The 15738-nt window shown below is 34.0% G+C and overlaps 3 protein-coding genes and 1 pseudogene across 3 annotated transcripts in view; 3 read left to right on the top strand and 1 right to left on the bottom strand.

The window, feature by feature from the left end:
* Nucleotides 1-1420, top strand: part of LOC120167869 (UBP1-associated proteins 1C-like) — a 2792-nt gene extending 1372 nt beyond the window's left edge. Inside the window, 4 exon segments of the mRNA XM_039176761.1 lie at nt 428-887; nt 1007-1028; nt 1031-1119; nt 1201-1420. Of these exon segments, the coding sequence (XP_039032692.1) occupies nt 428-887; nt 1007-1028; nt 1031-1119; nt 1201-1263 (634 nt within the window). The 3' untranslated portion in view covers nt 1264-1420.
* Nucleotides 1-15738, top strand: part of LOC120167868 (casein kinase 1-like protein 1) — a 21730-nt gene extending 5992 nt beyond the window's left edge. The window contains exons 2-15 of the mRNA XM_039176760.1: nt 11441-11590; nt 11697-11737; nt 12706-12775; nt 12929-13077; nt 13168-13263; nt 13362-13432; nt 13692-13753; nt 13854-13917; nt 14010-14094; nt 14218-14344; nt 14449-14531; nt 14609-14672; nt 14927-15048; nt 15276-15738. Coding sequence (XP_039032691.1) covers nt 11515-11590; nt 11697-11737; nt 12706-12775; nt 12929-13077; nt 13168-13263; nt 13362-13432; nt 13692-13753; nt 13854-13917; nt 14010-14094; nt 14218-14344; nt 14449-14531; nt 14609-14672; nt 14927-15048; nt 15276-15557 — 1392 coding nt within the window. The 5' untranslated portion in view covers nt 11441-11514 and the 3' untranslated portion in view covers nt 15558-15738. The remainder of the gene's footprint in view (nt 1-11440; nt 11591-11696; nt 11738-12705; nt 12776-12928; nt 13078-13167; nt 13264-13361; nt 13433-13691; nt 13754-13853; nt 13918-14009; nt 14095-14217; nt 14345-14448; nt 14532-14608; nt 14673-14926; nt 15049-15275) is intronic.
* LOC120167873 (pre-mRNA cleavage factor Im 25 kDa subunit 1-like) lies at nt 3464-5225 on the top strand. Its single transcript, XM_039176765.1, has 7 exons — nt 3464-3621; nt 3700-3745; nt 4167-4260; nt 4570-4643; nt 4739-4825; nt 4894-5004; nt 5126-5225. The coding sequence occupies exons 1-7, from the start codon at nt 3479-3481 to the stop codon at nt 5195-5197; spliced, it is 627 nt and encodes a 208-aa protein (XP_039032696.1). The 5' UTR covers nt 3464-3478; the 3' UTR covers nt 5198-5225.
* LOC120167874 lies at nt 6010-6784 on the bottom strand (annotated as a pseudogene).

The raw sequence follows: 15738 nt of genomic DNA, 5'->3' as shown, positions 1-15738 counted from the left end.
TTCTTTTTTAATGTTTTGGTCCTTTAACTGTGAATTTCTTGGGCTAATGCTAAAGAATCTGAACGTTTTAACATAACTAATCACTGATGTAGAATGCAAATTACCCCAAATTATTTGGGGAATAAGCTGTGTCCTAAAAGTACAGGATAGGTGTTTTGCTACCGGTCCATTGACCTTTCTGGTCACCCAACGAATCAAAGGTTCAAGATCCTTCATCGGAGAGCTTTCTAGTAATAGGTGGTATTCCTAGATATCGAACTTTTAATCTGTTTAGTCAGTTTATTTTCAGCTTCTTCATCTTTGGTCTGAGCTAGCATGGTGTAAAATTCACTCATGTCAAATGCTGTGTATTGATATAGACTGTTCGTTGTTTATCATTTTTTGTTGTAATCTGAGGAGATTCTCTTGTTTATCTATGTATTTGCAGTCTTTGCAATACCAAGGCTACTAGTCAGCAGACCTTGCTTCTTCATGCTGACGGAAAGAAGCACAGAGCAAAGGCTAGAGCGTTCCATGCTAAGCAGCAACCTAAACAGACAGAAGAATCTGCTCCGGATACTAAGGATTCAGCTGAAAACAAAGAGAATGGTGAGTTGCCAGAAAATAAATCTGTTGGAGAGGACGAATCACAGGATCAGTTCAAAGATGGCCAACCCCAAATCAACTCCGAAGCAGCAAACGGTTACATATCATCAAATAAAAAGAGAAAGCTAGACAATAGCTCCGATGAAACAGGCAATGGAGAAATCACTCAGGTTGAGGACGAAAAGGCAAAGAAATCCAATCATAATGCCGTAAAAGAAGATATAGTGGAATCTGCCTCGACAAAAGAAGATACGAAAAAGAAGATAAAGTGGAAGAAATTGATTAAAGAAGCCTTGAAATCCGTGTGTCTCCTTTCATCCTATCTCATCCGATTTTCTCAATGCTGGCTTACAGTCATTGGCACAAAGTCTTCATGGTTATTGGTTAATAAATATACACTTATTCTTTCCTTTTGATGCAGAGTCCCAATGGAGTTTTGAAGATGGGAAGCTGCAAAAACAGGTTCTAAAGGCTCTCCAGGAATTGGATGTGGATGATGATAAGTCCCAACTAAGTGAAATGTTACAGCACAAGGTGAGGAAGGCTTCTTCTTCAGTAATTCATCCATGTTTTGATTTATTCATCTTGCCACAATCTTTTTCTGTTGCACTGCAGATTTCGTCAAGTGCAAGATATTCAGTTGACAGTAAATATGTTCGCCTAGTAGCGAAAGACTAAAAATCAAGCTTTAATGAAGCTCTTTGAGTTTTGATTTTGGAGGATGACAATGTCGCCGGTATTTGGTTTTCCCATGTCAGTTTTACGGTCAGTTCATTCAATTTTGTCATTTTATCATCTCAAATGCTCGTAGTAATCGTCAAATTTGAGGTTCGAATGTCAGTTTAAATTATGAACTTTATTTCATGACTCGATTATTTATTATCAATTCTCAATTCGAGAAGCCGATGAAACAAGTTTTATTTCATTAATGAAACTCATCAAATTACAAACAAATATAGCCTCAGATTTAGTGGTTTCATCAATGGTGAAAGTATAATCTCTGTGAACAGAACGTTTCTCAGGTATCTGTTGTCTTTACAATGGTGCTCGGCAGATTGGACAAAGTTCAAATCTGTTTCTCCATTGCAGCCAAAGCATTCCTTTGAACTCGTGTATGAGCTTGTTACGGAAACACTTTGATTCCGGGTAGTTTCGGTTTAAAATAGAAGAAAAACTATTATCATGATCCAAACTAGCTATGGAAGCAGCAGGTAGCTGGCAAAGGAGCAAATCAAGAACTAGAGGTGCATAAAAAATCCGAATATCTGATTTTGTGTAAAAAAATATTCGAAATCGGATTTGGGAAAAACTGGTTTTTTTTAAACCGGATCGGATATTTTAAAACCGGATAGTATAATCGGTTTGAGAAAAAATTGGACTACCAGATTTTTTATCGGATTAAAAATCGGTTTGAAAACAATCGGATAAAAAATCGGTTTTTTATCCGGAAAAAAATCCGGTCTGGGGTTTAAAAATCCGGTTTGGGGTTTAAAAAATTGGATGATCGGATTTTTTACCGGATTAAAAATCGGTTTTTTTTCAAACCGAAATCGGTTATACCGGTTATATCATCCGGCCCTCCAAATTGGTTATGATCCAAATCGTTTTTTTATAAATCGATTTTTTGGTTTAGTAAAAAAATCGGATCGGTTTTTATCCGATCCGGATCGGATTTAAATCTGGCTATGTGCATCTCTATCAAGAACTAAAAGAAGAAACCTTGTTTTTTCTTCTCGATATAATCACCGGTATACGGCTAATCAACCTACTGATCCCATCAGATACTATAATGGTCATTCTTCAAACTCATTTTTTTTCTTCGAAAAACTCTTATGTGATCAAACTCAAGATAGATAGGGTTCATGAATTCAAATAAAATCGGCCATTATCCATCGACGGCGGCTAACATTATGTGTGACTTCAAAGAAAGAGCCATTTCTTGTTATAAGCAAAGGCTAAACCATATCCATTATTAACTACCCATTTGTCGTATAAACAAAGGGAAAACCCCAAGCAGACGCGTTTGATTCTTCAACCTTCTTCGATTGGAAGATTGTATTCAATTTAATAATCAATTCACTTATATTTAATATTATATAAATTTAGATATAATATTAAAAGATATCTTTAGTTCAGATAATTCATCACTTACGATGACAATGATGATGACACGTGTTCAAGATGGTCTAGCTAAATTTGGACTTTGAAACTTGATTGGTATTATTTTATTTGATTATGCACCAACGGCTTTTTAGATTTAGTTACGGGGGATGTTCAAGATCCTCATTATCTTCGAGTCGATGTAATTTGAACTCTCCTCTTTAATTCAATAAAAATATTTTTAATATTTAATTAAATAATCATTTTAATTTTTATTATTATTTTAAATATTTTAACTCTCAATATTTTATTAAGATAAAATTTCTCTATAAAAAAATTATTTGGTCAACAAACATTTAAGGCTAAAATTAGAGATATCTTCTCAGTTATTGTTAAGTTGTAATTAAATGTCAAAATATTATAAAATTATGTTAATTTTATAATTTTGAAAAGGATATTGATTAAAAATTGTTTAATTATCATATAATAATATTTGATGTCATCTTCTGTTTAGATTTTGTTATCTTTTGCCGTACCGACAACAATCCTCGTCTTGTATGAAACCAGGTGTCCTTGTAACGCCACGTTCAAAGCTTCAAACAACTACTTTCATTACCCAACATGCAAACAAACAAACAGTTAAAAAACCATAAACATCGTCCGGTCTTTTCAACACAATTCCACTAACTTCCCTTCTCTTCTTCATCCACTGTTCACTCCCTCTTTATAAAAACAAACAATTCCAAATACCCTTCGTCTTCCTCCGTCTCTTCTTCACTTGGTTTAACCTACGATGACAGATGATCACAATAGCAACGATGATAGGAGAAAAGAGGTGGATATTTACCCTATAAGCTGCTACTATTTTGGATCCAAAGAAGCCATTGTTTCCAAGGATGAAACGCCGTCGGATCGTGTTAAGAGGATGAAATCCAAGTATTTGTTCACATCTTTTGTCTTTTCGATTTGGTATTCGTTTGGATTTAACGGTTCTAATTTGGGTTTTTTTCTCAGTTATGCTGCTCATGGACTGAGGACATCTGTGGAAGCTGTTCTTCTGGTTAGCTTCCACCTCTCACATTCTTGTTTTCTTATTGTTGATTTGATTCTGAGATTTTTGGTTTAATTTAAATTGGTTTAAGTTATGAATATATTTAGATGGAGGAGTTCGATTCAATTCAATTTTGATTTCGAGTTCGGGTCAGTTTTGATTTCTAGTTCGGAGTGTTTCGGGTTCGGGTCATCAGTCTTTAGCAGTCAAATTTTCATGTCGAGTTATTTTTGTGTTTTGTTATTCGGGTTTATTATTTGGGTCATTTTAAATTTAAATTATTTCAAATTCAAATTATTTTAATAGTTCAATTATTAACTTTTTATGATCAAATTAATTAGATTAGATTTAAATTCATATTAATTAAATCGAATTTTGAGTTTGAGTAGGATTGTTATTACAAGTGGTTTAAGCAACGTCGTTTAATCAGGTTGAGTTGTTGAAACATCCTCATTTGCTGCTCCTCCAATCTAAAAACTCCATCTTTAACCTTCCTGGTGGTCGTTTGAGGTCAGGCGAATCAGGTAAATTCATCATTTTTATTAAGAAAAATCTTTCAAAACTGGATTAGATGAGTAAGTTTTTGGGCCGAGATTCGAATTTCGTATAATTCAAACTTAAAAATTTACGATATTATCTATTTAACGAAGAAATAAATTAAGAGAAAAAGAAATATTTATGATGGATACGAAGACTCTCGTATTTTTTATTATTACCGATAAAAATATATATGTGGGATTTTTTTATTTAGGTTTTTTCACATAAATTTTCTTTATTTGTAATAATAAATATTGAAATTATTCTCTTAATTTAAGATAAAATTGAATGTTTAGATATTGATGGGTTGAGACGTAAGCTTTCGAGGAAGCTCTCCGCTAGTGAAGATGATGATGAAGAGAAATGGGAGGTAAATAAGTTTTCCTCTTATTCACATCGAGATCTTTTATACAGACTATGAATCAAGTTCGATTTTAACACGTAATCAAGTTTGTAAATATTTAGGTTGGAGAGTGTCTCGGCATGTGGTGGCGGCACGATTTCGAAACACTCTTGTGTCCATACTTGCCGACCACCGTGACAAAGCCCAAGGTAATTTGCCTACTTGGTACATTCATACAGCCCCGGCTACAATGTTTTTGTGTTTCTCATTTTTGCAGGAATGCACCAAACTCTTCCTTGTTCGGTTGCCGGAAAGTCGGAAATTCATTGTGCCGGAAAATTTGAATCTGCTTGCAGTTCCACTGTCTCAGGTTCATGAAAACAACCAGGTTAGAAAAGTTCAAACACTTTGTGCTTTGAATCAGATCGAATCGGATGCTCATCCCTGACTACAATTTCACTGTCATATTTTAGGTGTAGCTTCTAACATATGTTGTAATTGTTTTGTAGACATACGGACCGATAATATCATGTGTGCCGCAGTTGCTGTCCGAATACTCCATCAACATTGTTCACATTTAGAATATGCATACTAGGTTGAAGTTATAAGGAATTATGAGAAGATATACATGTACGTATGTATATATGTATGTATGTCTTAATTTCTCTTGCATAAAGTAATCCGTAACATGAGCTCAAAACAATATTAAATTCATTTTCATGTTTGTTCTTTTAATTTCCTCCCGATTCTTCAGAGGATATCTAATACATTATGTGTAGATGTATTCATGGATTCAATTAAGTTGTTTTCTATTTTTACTTTTATCTTAAAAAAAATTAAAGATCAAATTCTTCCAAAAATTTAACTTCTTTTTATTAAGTTTGGTCTTAGTATTTTGAGTTAGTTGAATTGATAAGTTATATTTTATTATCCAAATTATATCTGATTTTTTTTCTAAATCAACTTGAATGGATCGATTTTTTTGAATTGAATTGCAGTGGTGAGATGTACTTAATTGCTGTGTTAATATTATATAATTAATCATTCAAAAATAATAATATTATATAATTAAAAGATAATGCTATGCCTTAGCTATAATACAGTAGATTCTTGTAATCACGTCAAACCATTCAATAATAATAGAGAATCAGTATGGTAGATTCTTGTAATCCCGTTAAACCATTCGAATAATAGAGAATCGGAGCTAAATTTGAAAGAGTCTTGTTGAGTTTCGTGTTTTCTATTTTCCTTTCCTATTCGAATTTATGACAATATCTTCGCACGAGGCCAAACTTTTGACCAAACCGGTAGTGAACGAGTTCTGAAAATCGATACTCGGCTCGGTTCACTAACAAGTTAATTGCATGATTCAGTGTAAAAAGAAGCCTTGTTATCAAGTTTTCTTCTTGAATTTTCTTTGTGCTTTGAGGTCCAAGACAATGACTGTGATATTGTCCTTGCTTCCTTTACTAAGAGCAAGCTTCGAGAGGTACTGCGATGCGGACTGAGGGGTCAGGTCGACCCCGTTGCCCCTCTCTGCTGATAATTTATCACCGTGCTTTTTTATGCCAGAGAAGGATCCATTTTCGAGCAACTTCGCAAGCTTTTTTGTTGCTTATGACATCCCATAAGCCATCACTCGCTAGGATTAGACACTCGTCTTCTTTTGCTGGAGGAACGAACGTCACTTCTGAATCCGGAATTATCCATGGTTTCAAGTATCCGTCACCAATGGACCTCGACATCGCCAGAACACCGGAAACACGAGATCCATTCCATTGTATGACCTTCCCTCCTGCAGCTAAAGCTAAATGCATACGCTCACGCAATAGTTTGCAACCTGTGCATCGAAATGATCTCGTTTAGATAAACCGGCTTTGGAAAACAGATATTAGTACCGATATAGCCATCAGAGTCGTATTTCTGACATACATATCATTGCAGCATATATAGATAATGTATATAGAAACCAAGATAAATAAGAATAGAAGGCGATGACACTTACCTGACACCCTCCATGTCCATGTACACACCATAGAAATGAGCCGTTAGATCGCTAAGGCCGTGATTCGTTCCATATTTTATGTCCTCGGCTTTCAGCATTCGACTAGGAACTTATAGCGACATCATCTTCCATTTCCGGTCTCCTACCAGTTACCACAAATGGATGTAAATCCCCAAAGGGGTATGTTTCCTAATTCAATCAGATACTTGATTTCGATTTTTCTTATCTTCTTTTGTTGTGGCACCTCAAGAAGCGGCGATTTTTTTATCGGACTCACAGGACTTATTGCCAGCATCCCCCGTGAAACAACTCTCTTCACATCTTGAACATCACTAATTGATGAAATTCTCTCAGAATTAACCTCTAAAGCTGAAGTTTGCTCAATAGATATGCTACTGATATTACTAGCTACTACAGATTGGGATGATGTGTTTTCATGATTACCATTGAATGACAACACGGATCCATCTTCCTCGATGATTGTATTCTCTCGGAATACAACTACCGTCCGATCCGATGAAACGACTCCATTATCTCCTCTGTCACCTTCACATACAAACTCACAAGGTTGATCCTACTCGTTATCGGAGGGTGACAACAAACTTGCCTTCTCTGCAACAAGCTTACAGCCATTAACGCTGGCGTGCATCATCGTTCTCGAATCATTACGGATCGCATCGCCTAACGATACTCTCTAAACAAATCTATGCAAAAGCTATCTACTCCTCGAAACTACTTTATCCTTCGTATTCGATCGAATGCAACCCGGAAAAGTATCGAAAAATCGGAAAATGAGTAATAATATAAGGCCAGGGGAAGATGAAAGTGAAGCATGAGCAATCAAAGAACATACAGGTGGATGTATCTAGAGCCTAAATACATACACCTTTCATATATCTGGACTCTTCATTTCATCAAACACATGGCGGAATAAGAGATAAGAGGAAGGCCTTCACCGTCCTACTTTTAAACCAACCAACCAACCATTTTCCAATCCGAATGCAACGGGGAACATATGATGATGGAAATCGAATAATGTTATTGAAATAGAACTAAAAGCACATGTGATCATGATGAATATTGAGCTTAAACCATGATACAAGAACAAAACAGGCATCCGAATTCAGGTTACCTGGATCCAAGGCAATTCATTTCGGCCTCATCGTGTGTCTAAACCAACCTTCAAAAAGCCGAGTCAATAGAAGCCGCATTGGAGAAAAAACTAAACTTTTCTTGGAAGAACACGTAGAAGAATTTTAGAACAACAAGATAGATGTCTATGGGAGGAGTTGCTTGATAAGTTGAAACACTGAAATATAGCAGAAACTCAAGTCAAATTGCAGGGTTTGCCACGTAAATAGATATGGAAAATCAGGTTGGTGACCAAAGACCAAAAACCTAGAGAGAGAGAGAGGGATAAAGGAGTGACGTGTAAAGTTTATGTTTTGTTTTAGAATTTAGAATATTATTTTATTTTTATAAGATATTTAAATAATTTTCAATATAAATACTACTTTCTGAATTTTCTTTTATTTTTTCTTAATTTAATGTGATCATAATAGTATATATTTAAAATCTTTTTTAATAATTGATAATAAATATACATCCTACATATGTAATTACTCGAACTCAATACTTTTAGGTATAATAACACTCTCGTTAATTATTAAGGTCGTTTGATGAGTTTATATTATTATCTGATTTATTAATTCATTGATTTGAATTAAAACTTATAAATTTTATTTCATTAAACCAATTAACGTTATTTAAAGAATCTACTAAACCCTAAATTTATTTTATGCTATTTAAAATGTTATAATTGAAATTTCTAATATATCTGAAAGAATATAACGCTTGACTCGTATAAGTCAATTAAAGATTGGTAGTACAAAAATTATTCATCGGTTTTCTAAACCTTTAAAATCAAAGGTAAATATATTGAAACTTATTCGAATTTAGATTTCTTTAACTCATAAATCATAAAAATAAAAAATAATTACATTAAAATGCTTTCGAAACATGATTTTTAAAATATGTTAATAAAGTTAAAATAAAATCAAATAAGATATCATTTTATTTAGATCTTTAGAGAAAATAAAAGAGAGGAAATAATATTCCGCCACGTGTATGTTTACATTTTTGTTAAGAAAAAACTTTCATTTCGATTATTGAGTCTTTAACACAAACTGACTTAATATGTTAAAAGTTAGTTAACCTTTATTCCCATATGTAATGGGGTAAGGAGGAGGTAGGATTGTAGACTGTTCCTAACAACAGGTTGAGTGCAACTTCTGTGGGAGACCTCCGAATTATGAATTGCTCATCATAAGACTCGATCCCACGACCACAAGATTAAAAGTCTTTTACTCTATCAACTGAACTGGACGGACAATTTTACGACTTAATATGTTAAAAAACACTAAAAAGATTGGTAGTCGTTGTTTCTTCTTTCATCGTTGCTATTGTCATTTAGTGGTTTTATTGATCCAAAAAAATATCATTGGATTACTTATATTCTTCTTTTTCTTTTGTTTCTCTTTTTTATTCAAACTCGTAAGAAAACTTTTGAATATCCTCAAATTCAGTTAAAATTAAAAGTTAATTTTTTTATCTGCTACTGTTAACTATCGAACTTTAAACCAAATTATTACAATCTTCTAGCCAAATTTAAATTTTAATGGTTAAAATAAAAATGCTAATAAAGTTAAATGATAAAATTTATAATACACCTCACAAAAAGGTTAATTATAAATTTACTAACTAAATTTTACTTTTTCCCTATTTTACTCACTATACTTTTTTAAAAAAAATTCAAGTTAATCACTAATTTTACACATTAATTTTTTTACCACTCGTCTATTTTCTCACTAACAGCTCAATGATATAACTTATTTTATCAGTATATAATAATAATATATATCTTTTATTAATATATAATTATGACATATAATATTTAAAATAAAATTCTTAAATTTTATACTTAAACCCTAATCCCAGATTTTCAAATCCCAAACCTCATATCATCAATCCCCCTCCCCTCTCTCAAACCCTTACCGTCTCCCCCTCTACTTCCCAAAACTTTATCAACATCCCTTTATTTGGTAAACAAACCTGAATTTCAAGGAAGGCCCTTCAAAAAGAAGTTAACAGCTGCTGAACTCAGGCTTTCCAAGCTTCAATTTGATAATCTCATTTGCCTGAGACCTTTATTCCTTCTCCGCCTGAACTTGAACGTCCTGTTATATTACGAGATAAATTGCTCTTCTTGCAAGGTTACTTAGCTCACAAAGCAGAGACCCTTTGTTTACAATGACTAATTAGCAACTACCAAATTCAGCTTGGAATAACTAATCCATGAATTACTAAACCTACACTATAGTTACAGTTCCCCCCTTCCAATACAATGAAAATTTCATAATTTTAACTTGTTCTTTTAAGAGCTTGCAGCCAACCATCTTCCTTACATGTATGTTCCAATCCAGTAAATAGAGAGGAAAGTTTCTAGATTTTTTACATTCTAAAGTCTAAGATGCATAGCGTATTGTTTGTGATACAAGCAGAAATCTTGTCACTTTCCTTGTTCCAACAGACTTCAAATATTCTGCCATTACTTATAGTTTTCACCATAGAAACATTCCCAGTAGAATCAATGAAGGAAAATGGTGGTGGAACTGACAAGGAAAAGAGAAAACCACTTAAAACTATATTTAATAAAGAGTAAAGAGAGGGACATGGTGGTGGAGGTGACGATAATGACCCTGGTTCAGAGGAGAAAGCATCAAAATCAGTAAAAATAATAATGGGGTTTTGATGAATTCAAGAAATGGAGAAGAAAGGGTTCAGATGATGAGAGTGCTCATTTGCCTCTGATTAAAAAAATCAAATAATGCAGCTTTTATGGGGTCATGTCAGTTCGTTGCAATCCCAATCGGAGTAGGCCAGACACGAATTATTTATTAATTTAAATCTGGGTTCTTCAAGGTTGAGGAGAGAAATTTTGAGAAAATGGGAGGGAAAGAAGAAGAGAAAATGGAGGAGGAGAAAATAATAATAATATTAACTTTTTATTTAGACCAAAACTATGGTCTTAATTTAATTTTTTTTATAGATATCCAAAACTACATAGTTTTAGTCATGTCATAATCACGTTAATTATTTAAAGGTAAAGTCAATGATAGTATAAAGATAGGGTTAAAATATTTTTTATTTTTTAAATATAATCTTTTTTTATTGAGGGGATAGATAAAACAAATTTATTTAATTCTTAAATAGCTATATTTTTTAATATTAATTAATACTTAAAAAATTAAAGATAATCAAAGTTACTCTTGATCCCGTAAAGTTCTGCTCATGGGCAGTGTGACTAAAACGAACGTAATTGAAAAGTTTAATAATTAAATTAAAAATAAAAAATACAATAAATAAAATATGAAGAAAAAATAAAATTCAATGAGTAAATTTATAATTTAATTAAAAAAAGGCAGCAAGATCACGTGACAATTGATTACGTTAATATTACGCTCGGATAACAAGCACGTGATGTGGGGCCCACTTTAAGAGTGGCGCAAAAAACACTCAATAGGAACTTTCGCATCCTTTACACGTGTGACGAAACCACCAACTCTCACCCCCATAATTTTATTTCTCGAAAAAAAAGAAATTAAAAATAAAAATAAAATCAAAAGAATTACATATTTTTAGAAAAAGCATTTTCGCCGTTGTTTAAAGCATTATTACTTCCTTTAGCTTGGATACGACCGAATCCTCTGTACTACCAGGAAACAAAGCTTTTAGAGAGAGAGAAAATAAGATGAAATAGGGTTTAGATTATAGTTAGGGTTGTGAATTTCCCCCCTTTGTAATTATTCTTTTTACTTATTTGAAGCTGAATTGATGGAGCCTTGTGTCGGTAATAAGTTCCGGCTTGGTCGTAAGATCGGTAGCGGCTCTTTTGGAGAGATCTATCTGGGTTCGTGACTTTATTATTGTTTTTCATTTTTTTCTTTTGTTTGTGTATTTGAGTGTAATTTGGTTCTTCTTCTTCTTCTTCTTCTTTTTTGTTTCTCCCTTTGCAGGTACTAACATTCAGACAAATGAAGAGGTTGCCATTAAGCTGGTAAGTAGTCTTCGTTTACAATTCACTTTCTATTTTGGTTGATTTTCTTGCTTTTGGTTGTTTGCTTGTTAGCTGTAGTTTGTTGCATCAACTTTCTTTAAAAAAAGTATCATTGCTGTTGTTATTTTGATTAGGGTTTAACCTGAGCTTGTGTCTATTACATTTAATTCTAACACACTCAATTTATAACTTAGTGGTGCAGTTGAGTCATGGGATAGTTGTGCAGCAAGGAATAGTAGAAATCTTTTATTTGTCACTTGGTTTTGTTCTAGCCGTTGTGCATGAGGCAGAAACTGTATTCTGATTTCCTTTGTGGTTGTTTCCGGTGCTCATGGTTTTTACAAACTCCGAATAATGGAAAGCACACTATTAACCATGATTTAAAAAAAATATGGGATCATCACGTCTCATTAGGAGGATCAAATTTGTTCCTAAGTGAATATTTGCATCATGGTGGACAATTACGAAGTGGTTATATAATGGAAAACAAACTATTAATTATGATTTTAAATGGTGGGGTCACCATATCTCATTAGGAGGATCAAATTTGTTCCTAAGTGAATATTTGCATCATACTAGACAAGAACAATATACTCCGGGTGATTATCTCCTAAGTTAAGTAAGGTTGAATGGGGCGACTTAATACTGTTGATTACCAATTTACCATCAAATGCACGTTATTTTTCTCTATACTTGGTTCAAATTCATTTAATGTTTAATCAATCAGTGATGCTTATAAATCGTACCCAACTGGCAATTTCAGCTTGGGTAACATTAAGAAATTGATTTTCTGCTAGAATTATTGTTTGACTTGATTAGTTATACTTCAAAGTTCTGTTGTTTTGTATAAGAATTGTTTGCTTATATTTATTATTGGTAGTGGTTTTCTCCTATGCTGTGGTTGTTTTGACCTTAGTATATTATTTTTGGTACTGAAGGAGGTTACTGACCTTTTCTTTAATGATCAGGAAAATGTGAAGACAAAGCATCCTCAGTTGTTATATGAATCGAAGTTATACAGGATCCTGCAGGGAGGAAGTAATGATATGGATTATTTTTGTCTTTCTTAAACATGAAGTGGTGGTTTCAAACTGTTGTTGTTTCTAAATTTCATGTTCATTATTGTTTATCATTTTGTTTCTTTTGACTGCAATTGTTGAATTTCCCCTTCTCAATCTTTTGTCTTGGCAGCTGGGATTCCAAATTTGAGATGGTTCGTAGTTGAGGGAGACTATAATGTTCTGGTTATCGATTTGCTTGGACCCAGTCTTGAAGATCTATTCAACTTTTGCAGTCGGAAACTCTCATTAAAGTCAGTTCTCATGCTTGCAGATCAAATGGTAGTTTTGTAGAATTTTATACATTTGCAACTGTATTTCCTCTTCCATTAGTTTCTTTTCACTTCGTACTATTTATATTTTCCTCCCCAGATCAACTGTGTTGAATTTTTTCATTCAAAAGCATTCCTACATCGAGATATTAAGCCGGATAATTTTCTTATGGGCTTGGGGAGGCGTGCGAACCAGGTTTCTGTTTTCTGTTCAAAATATTGTTATGTATTTTTTTGTTATATATTATATTTCAGGAGATTTGATGTGTTAATGCTTTTTTATTTTTCACATAGGTCTACGTCATTGACTATGGTCTGGCTAAGAAATATAGAGACAGTTCAACCCATCAACACATTCCATACAGGTGAAAGAACTTTGCTTGCATGTAATCTGTATATACTTTATAAGGTCTGATTTATTTCCATACCCCCCTATTTTTCTTCTCTCAACTCTTTGGGATTTATTTTGCACACACCAAATTACTTACATTGGTGGTAATGATGATGCAAAAACTCTACACTGGCATGTCTATTTTCGATATTCTTTTGGCTTATTTATTCTGTTGATGGTTTTCGATGTGCCAAGCCATTTTCTTATATTCTACCTGGTCATGGCTCTTTCAGGGAAAATAAGAATCTGACTGGAACTGCAAGATATGCAAGCATGAATACACACTTGGGCATTGGTATGTATGGTCAATCTTATTTATGGTGTATTTTCTTTAATGTGTAGACCGTTCTTCAAGTCTTCTTCGTTTTGATTCTTGGCACTCCTATACCATATAGAGCAAAGCCGTAGGGATGATTTAGAGTCACTCGGATTTGTGCTTATGTATTTCCTAAGAGGAAGGTGATTCTTGCCGTCTTTACAACATTCTTTCTTTTATGTCTTGCATTAATTTCCTTGATATTTTTGGATTCTGATGCCATTTCTCTTTACAGCCTTCCTTGGCAAGGCCTGAAAGCTGGAAATAAGAAGCAGAAATACGAGAAAATTAGTGAGAAGAAGGTTTCTACCTCAATTGAGGTAAATGAGGTCTTGTATCTTGCAGTTGCAATAAGTTTCTGTAAATGGAATTTGAGGTAATATAAAGAGGTATATGTATGGTTTTGAGGTCTGATTTCTTGTGCGAAATTGTGATTGTTGCAGGCCTTATGTCGAGGTTATCCTACAGAATTTGCATCATACTTCCATTATTGTCGTTCACTAAGATTTGATGATAAGCCAGACTATGCTTATCTCAAAAGAATATTCCGTGACCTTTTTATCCGTGAAGGTTTGAATTTACATTTTCTTTAATAGTACATTCTGTCAGTTTGTATTAATCTACAGTGTGACATCACATCTGTTCTGTATTCGTTTTTACCCTTGCTAAAATAGGCTTCCAGTTCGATTATGTCTTTGATTGGACCATTTTGAAGTATCAGCAATCACAGTTGACAACTCCTCCAGCTCGAGCCCTTGTGAGTGCGAGTAGGATGTTTAACTTCTTTTAGTAATCATTGTGGAATTCTTCTTTTGTAATGCTTATCTTTGTTAGGGCGTTGGTGCTGGAACAAGTTCTCCCATGTCCCCTGCTATTGCCAATGCTGACAGACACACAGGTAATTGCTGCTCCTTTCATATGATTGAATCTGTCTTAAATAGCTCTAGTATTAACCATCTATGTTCTGAATTGTTGGTTACTCAAGTGTGTTTACACGCACACACAAAGTGTGCATACAGATGCTATTGTTTTTCTGTTCCCCCCCCCTTTTTTTGAAGTTCTCTTTGGTATTTAACAAGAAAATGGAATCTCTGATCTGTTTAAAAATCAAGTTACAATTGGCATTATACCATTTACATCTCTTGCATGCAGCTGGGGAGGACATGCGGGCCACTGGTTTGTTATCCATGGATTCCTCTCAGCGGAGAACATCGGGACCCTTGATGAATTCTGGAAATTATGCAAAACAGAAGAGTCCAGTTGCAAATGATCCTGTAAGTGCTAAAAGAGTGGCAATCTTTTTATTTTATGATTGTGAACATGAATATAGCTGTTTGATGGAACGAGCCTTGTACGAAAGATGGATATGTGCTTCAGATACTGTATAATTCTGTTATCAATATATACTTGGTGGTTTTGAACTGACCCTATGAAGTAGCCTATTATCATCTAATATTTTCATTCTTAAGCGCTAACTAACTTGGATTTTACTTGGACCAAGTTTGTGGGGCAGTCAGGTGGTGGTTCTTCCAGGCGAGTTGCTGTTTCTAGCAGTCGTGATGCTTTTGCTGGTAATGAGGTCGACCCACAACGTTCTCATGCAGCCTATACTAGCCCTGGAGCATTGCAAAAAAGTTCAAGCCGACAGAGAAGTCCTGTTGAATCTGCTGACCCTAAGCGGACAATGTCTGCTAGAAATACCACTCATGTCAAGAACTTTGAAGCCGCCCTCAAAGGAATCGAGAGCCTGCAATTTGAAAGTGATGAGAGAATTCATTATTAAATTCTCAGCTATACAAACTGTTGTAAAACATGAAATGGTTGATGTACTAGTACATTTTTCAACAGAGTATTGGGGGAGGTCAAGTTTTTGAGTAACTCGGAGCTCTTGATTTGGAACCGGGTGCAGTGCTCACCTAAAGCATAAATTTCTGATCCTCTGGTGATGGGAAACTTGTGAAGTT

Source organism: Hibiscus syriacus, unplaced genomic scaffold (genome assembly GCF_006381635.1).
Source record: "Hibiscus syriacus cultivar Baekdansim isolate YM2019G1 unplaced genomic scaffold, ASM638163v2 tig00111701_pilon, whole genome shotgun sequence".
NCBI classification, from domain to species: Eukaryota; Viridiplantae; Streptophyta; class Magnoliopsida; order Malvales; family Malvaceae; genus Hibiscus; species Hibiscus syriacus.
The sequence above is the reverse complement of the archived record's forward strand: the minus strand, read 5'-3'. Positions and strand labels throughout refer to the sequence as shown.